Genomic DNA, 6,043 nt, shown 5'->3' on the forward strand with positions numbered 1-6,043 from the left:
CTCTATTAAAATTACAAGGCTGCAGAGAAAACAGCTTCTTTTTGTTATTGCTCTCAAAGGACTTGTAACACATCTTCTCTCTTTCTATTTTTGCTGCACTTGCCATGAGCTCCTTTCAAGGAAGTCACATGAAATCCTCCTCTCCTTCCCACTCACTTTCTCCCCCTTTCGTCTCTCCCTCTTCCCTCCATTAATTCCACCCGCAGCTTGTCTTCCTGCCTCTTCCCCCTTCTCCATCCTCTCTCCACCTGATTCTCCCTCCTTCTTTGCAGTATTTCTCACACTTCCTGCCACTCTGTTCCTCAAGCTTTCTAAAGGGATCATTTGTCCATTAAGTCTGTTAGGAGGCACTGGAAGACACTCAACAACCCAAATCATTATTAAGTTTAGGAACGTGTGCCACACACAAACCAAATCACATGGAAGTATGAGAGCACACACTCTCAGTTCTGCACAAGCAGCCATTAAGAAAATAAGTACTCACCGGCTCATTAAATGGAACATGGACAGTGAGTACGACAGCCAACAAAATAGTATGAAATGCATTTGAAACTTACACAAACTTCTTAGAAACACTACATTACATAATCGACTCTGCTACTGCCCTTTGAGCCCGACACCGTTTCTTGTGTATGAAAAACTAAACTGCAGAATCCTGCTGAGGTGTTACAGTTTATCGTTTACAGCGACAACACCATGACCGTGAGCTGCTCCAACCAACACATCCAATATGCAAAGCCCAGCTAGCCTCAAGGTCTGCATGTGTAGTAACAGCCTGCACAAACACCACTTACGTAAACAGCTGCGTTTGTCTTCCCTCCTTACTCTCAATGTTGGTGTAACTTGGATGCACAGTAAAGAAACTGCCATTTTCAGCTTTGTTTTCTAATTAATAAAAACATTTTATTTTTACCATCTTAAACGAAGCTTCAGAGGTGGCAGTTTAAAATGCTGTCTTTAATAAAGTACTGTACAGTAGCCAGAATCCACGTCCGTTTAAAAAGACTGGTGAATAGAGAGTAATTTGAGAGGTTTCTGTGGAAGTGTTGATGCTTTAATTCTACCACAAAACAACCTGCTAACAGCACAGCATGTTCCCTTTACATTAAAGACAATCTGATGTTTACATTCAGGAAGGAAACAATCATGAGCTCACTGTCAGTACATCTTAACTCTGGCAACAACCGTCTACACCACAGCAAACTGTTGCTGCTGAGGGTCTGTGCTCCAGGCTGCTGTCTGCATCCTACTCCGGATGGTCTGACAGCTCCCGGCAGAATCAACAATATGCTGGACAGACAACTACAGAGAGCACAAATATACACTAGCCTTTGTCATTACAAGGCAGAGTGAAGAGGAACAAATGTCACTAGATCAAACTCTGGTAATGAAGGCTGGTGTTACTGTATCTACAGATGTGACAGAAAAAAGTAAAAGTACAATATCATAGCAGTGTGACGAGTGAAAGAGGGCAAAGGGAACGCTAAGGGGGCACTGATTCAGGTACTGTAGTGAGCGTATAATCAATGCACAGACACCAAATGAGGCTGTGATGCCACTAATAAACTCACAAGAGACAGAGGAGCTGTAAGACACACAACCTGCCAGGCCTTCACATGAAGGGAATGTAAACATGCTTTGTCATATATATATATATACACTATATTCTCCCCCAACTTCTTCCTTCCTTAAGCTCTTATGTATAAAACAAACTGCACTGCCACAAATCCATTCAAACACACAGCAAAGTTTTTTTTATTCTGCATGCACACAAACACCCCCCATGTAGTTCTCTGCAAACAAACACAACCACATAAAGCAAAGCACATCCAAACACTGACCTGCTACTTCTCTCCAAGTGTGTGTGACCTTGGAGAAGAGCTGCCTTCCTCCCTGAGAATGTAACTGATGGGAAACAATATTTTATTTCTCAAATTCACTGCTTTATTCTTGCTAACACCACTCGCTCTATTCATTCACACTCTCTCTCTTAGTGGAGTGGATTTAGGACAGACAGTGAAATCACACACACACACAGACAGACACACACACACACACCACCACCACCACCACCACCCGTGGGCTCCAAGGAGAAAAGGTTGGGAGCCACTACACTACTGACCCATCACATGCTGAGGTACACCGAGTACCGACTAACCCGCTGCTGTGTTGAACCACCCCTCACCATATACTGGAGCTGGTCGCATCTCAATGTTTCACTGTTGCTAGGAGACGTGAAAATCCTTGAAGACACGCAGTTGGCCATTAATGCAAGTGGAAAAACAGACTTCAAGCAAATTGAAAAAATAACACAAAAGCCCAAAGCACCTCCACATTTTTGCCAGCTAGTCTCTCTAACAGTTTGTGTCATTTCCTGTGGCTGAGTGGATGCTCAACCCGTCTCTACAATACAAAAACTTTAACTTCTACCTCATCACGGGCGCAGGCAGCTGACAGAACATTTTTTGTACCTTATTATTTAAAAGTAGTTATGTACACAACAGGAAGTAGAAAGACAACAGGTGTAAATAAAAAGGAAAGATGGCTGAACTCCATTTAGCTGCATCGGTTTCAGAGTCCTGGCTCATTGCCATGTTATCATGGCTTAATGGGACACTTCAACATAGCAGGCACTGTTTACTAATTAATTACTAACACCTGTTCCTTTCCGACAAATCTAAATGTCTGCTGTGAAGAAGCACCCGATTATACATGTGGCTTTTTAAAAACAAATATGGTTTTGATAATAAGCTGCGAGTGTTTCATGCTCACACGGTGTGTGGGCATAATAAATGAGATATTTACTTTTTTCCTGAGCTTTGGTCACCTTCCTACTATTCGTAACTAAACCTACACCTACAATATGCTTCGCTCTGTGAATCACACACAAAGGTCCTGCTTGCACTTCAGTCCTTAGCTCTGCTCTAATGCTTCTCACTGGTCTTTAACAAAACCATGAAAAGCTCCATTTGTTAAATCAACAGCTGCATTTACCCAACAACTTTAACACACCATCATCTTTAACAAAAATAACCAAAATATGTCTCTAGCATTTACCAGGAACCCCTTTCACACAGACTGTAACAGATCAGAACACTGCTGCCCATTCTTTCACTTCCTCAGTATTTTATAGGGATGAGACGACTTTTCTCGATACAAGATTCCACATTTAAAAATTCAATGCATAATGTTTGACTAGTTATGGAATACTTGTACCTTATTCCTTTTCCCCCCGTTTCCTACCACTGGTCTGATTATATAAAGAACAAGCAGATATATCGACTTACGCTCTGTTAAGCTACTGTTTACAAAAAATATGAAGTCGCTGGCGTATGGATACCATATGATATCTATCGTTAGACAAAGCGACACATTTTGTATCACAATATATTGAATTTCACAATATTGTCCAATCCTTAATATTTAATTTACCTCAATCTGGAGGTTGTTCTTTATTCCCATCAAATCCCAAACAAATTTGGGGACCATTTTAACCTGCTATGCCTAATAAACATCAGGGAGGCCAACCAGCCTGTCAAGCTAGTAATGTTTGGAGTCAAGATACGAGTCTTGGAAATGCTGTTCATTAAAACCCACCAAAAAAATAGAAAGAAAGAAAGTCACTTCCGGCTTTTCCCATTTAGGGGTCGCCACAGCAAATCTGACGACTCGCATGTTGACTGACATTTGGCACGTGTTTTACACCGAATGCCCTTCTTAACGCAACCCTAATTCGAACCCGGGCCGCAGCAGCGAGAGTGCTGCGCCTTAACCACTAGCCTACCAGGGACGGCTCTTAAAACCCACTAAAAATAATAACAAATAAAAATAAACAATAATATGCCTTAGTATGTTTTTTGTTTTTTTGCTGGAGTCACTGTCAAAGCAAGTGATGCCTAAAGTAGGTTGTTGGTCATGTGATCTTTAAGAATCAGTAACTTGAATCAGAAAGACGTGGTCATAACCTCAGTGTTCACTCTGGAAATAAGGAGAGATAAAAGATAGAAAGATCAAGTGGGTTAAAAAGAAAGAAGAAAGTAAAGAGAGCTAGACTGAGCGCTCACTGTCCCCATAATGCTGTTACACATAAATGTAATATTCCCATGACAGTTTGAGCCTCATTATGTCATTCCTCAACCATGAAAACCTACCCCTGGCATTTGGAATGGCATTGATATCATTACTAGTTGCAAAGTTCTTAAAATAAAACAACCAAATTTTACTAATGGTGGCTAAATCTTCAGGATCAAGCTGAAGAACCTTTGAAGACTCATCGAATCTGCTGACACCCAACTGAGTTTTAGCTAGAACTTGATTTTAGCTGCAAGTCGTTGTGCGTCTCCTCACAGCAGTCAGTTTTCTGTAAGCCCTATAAATGTGAACATTCTTGATCAGCAGATGTGGAACATTACTTGGATCCAGATCACACTTTGGTGTGTGGTAGATCTTATGTGGATGTAATGGTGCATAAAAAAAAAAGATCCAGGTCAGCACCAGACTCTAATGGATTGCTCTGTGGGCCAAGACATTTTATCAAAATCCACACCTTACTTTTTGAGTTGTGCTGTGAACAAACACCAATAACAACATAACCTTGGCAAAGGGAAGAACTGGGGAGAGGAGCAGGGAGGTGGAGAGAAAGAAACAGAAGCAGGTGGAAGTAAACGACAAAGGGGAGGAAGAGAGGTGAGGAAACGCAACGACAGGATTAGGGAAATGAAGTATGACATTGTTCTTGCAGTGTGACCCAAAGAAAATGGAAAGTGGGAGCATGGAAAAAAGACCTTAATAGGGCTGCAAGAAGATAGAAACTAAGTAATAAGTAGGAAGAACAAAGTCCAGTTATTTAGCAGCGGACCACCACCTAGCAGTGTGCATGTGTGTGTGTGTGTGTGTGCGCATGTCGTCCACCTACCCTGACACTGGAATCCCTGCTTGCCAAAACCCCTGTGGAGGGAACACACACAGAACACAGGGTGAGCGTTGCATTGCTACAGCATGTGTACGTACACACACACACACACACACACACACACACACACACACACTGAGAGAGAGAGAAAAAAGGCCTCAACACAACTGTGTGAAAGAAAATGTCAAATACTGTCTGCAATGTTTGTGCAGCACCATGGCCTTCCGATCCAAAATAGCAGAAATGAAACACACATACACTTACACACACCCACTGAAGTATGCAAGCAGCGAGGACATTCGATTATTGTGTGAACAGCATGTACTGAGGTCAACGCCCACACACCTGCCCCGGGGCCGGAAAGTCAATCACACCTAATCAATGATGCTTGCAGGTGCGCACACACACACACACACACACACACACACCCCTGCTCATTTTCATATTGTGGCTACAAATAGATAATCTCTCAGGATGTGAAAACTCTCAGTGCTCTCATTGTTCTTTTTCATTATGCTTATTGACCCAGATAGATTGATAGATGGATGATTTGACCATCTAAGCAGGTCAAGCCATTACACAGGGAGCAGTCGGTTCCTCTATCTAGGGGTGTTTATGACCAGTGAGACCATCCCATCAGATTCCCACAGACACAGTCTTCTAGGTCAAATCATGTATCCATTCACAAATTAAAAAGCCATCACAGGACGTTCTGGGAGCCGTCCACAGCACAGATAATAACACATGGGACAAACTGGGCCAATCTAGAGCCGGAAACTCATTTAACAACCCGAGCACAGAGCTGTATCACTGTCTAGTAAACCCCTGTGGGCTGCACGAAGACATGTCTGCACAGGCGATTCGGGACAAGGAGCAGCAGCAGGCTGACGTTGTGTCAGCAGCTCTGGCAGTCTGACCCAGGTGAAACACTTCTCCTTCCAAGCTGCTGCTTTTTCTCTTGGCCTTCTTCCTTTCCTCTACCAACTTATTATTAGTCTACAGCTATTCCTTTTTTACTGGTGCAGCCCACATACCTCTCTGTCTTCCCTGCCGCCCTACCTTACATTCATAGCATCAACAAGTACAAGAAATGTAAGAAATTGATGTTTATTCTCAGAAAACTGTGCAGCC

The 6,043-nt window shown here is 42.5% G+C and overlaps 1 protein-coding gene across 2 annotated transcripts in view; it reads right to left on the minus strand.

Moving 5' to 3' along the window:
- prkcbb (protein kinase C, beta b) overlaps positions 1-6,043 on the minus strand; it is an 81,311-nt gene that overhangs the window by 74,481 nt on the left and 787 nt on the right. For both annotated transcript variants that reach the window (XM_020597786.1, XM_020597785.1), the window contains exon 2: positions 4,916-4,947. In XM_020597786.1, coding sequence (XP_020453442.1) covers positions 4,916-4,947 — 32 coding nt within the window. The remainder of the gene's footprint in view (positions 1-4,915; positions 4,948-6,043) is intronic.

This window comes from Monopterus albus, unplaced genomic scaffold (assembly GCF_001952655.1).
Source record: "Monopterus albus unplaced genomic scaffold, M_albus_1.0 scaffold35.1, whole genome shotgun sequence".
In the NCBI taxonomy this organism is placed as follows: Eukaryota; Metazoa; Chordata; class Actinopteri; order Synbranchiformes; family Synbranchidae; genus Monopterus; species Monopterus albus.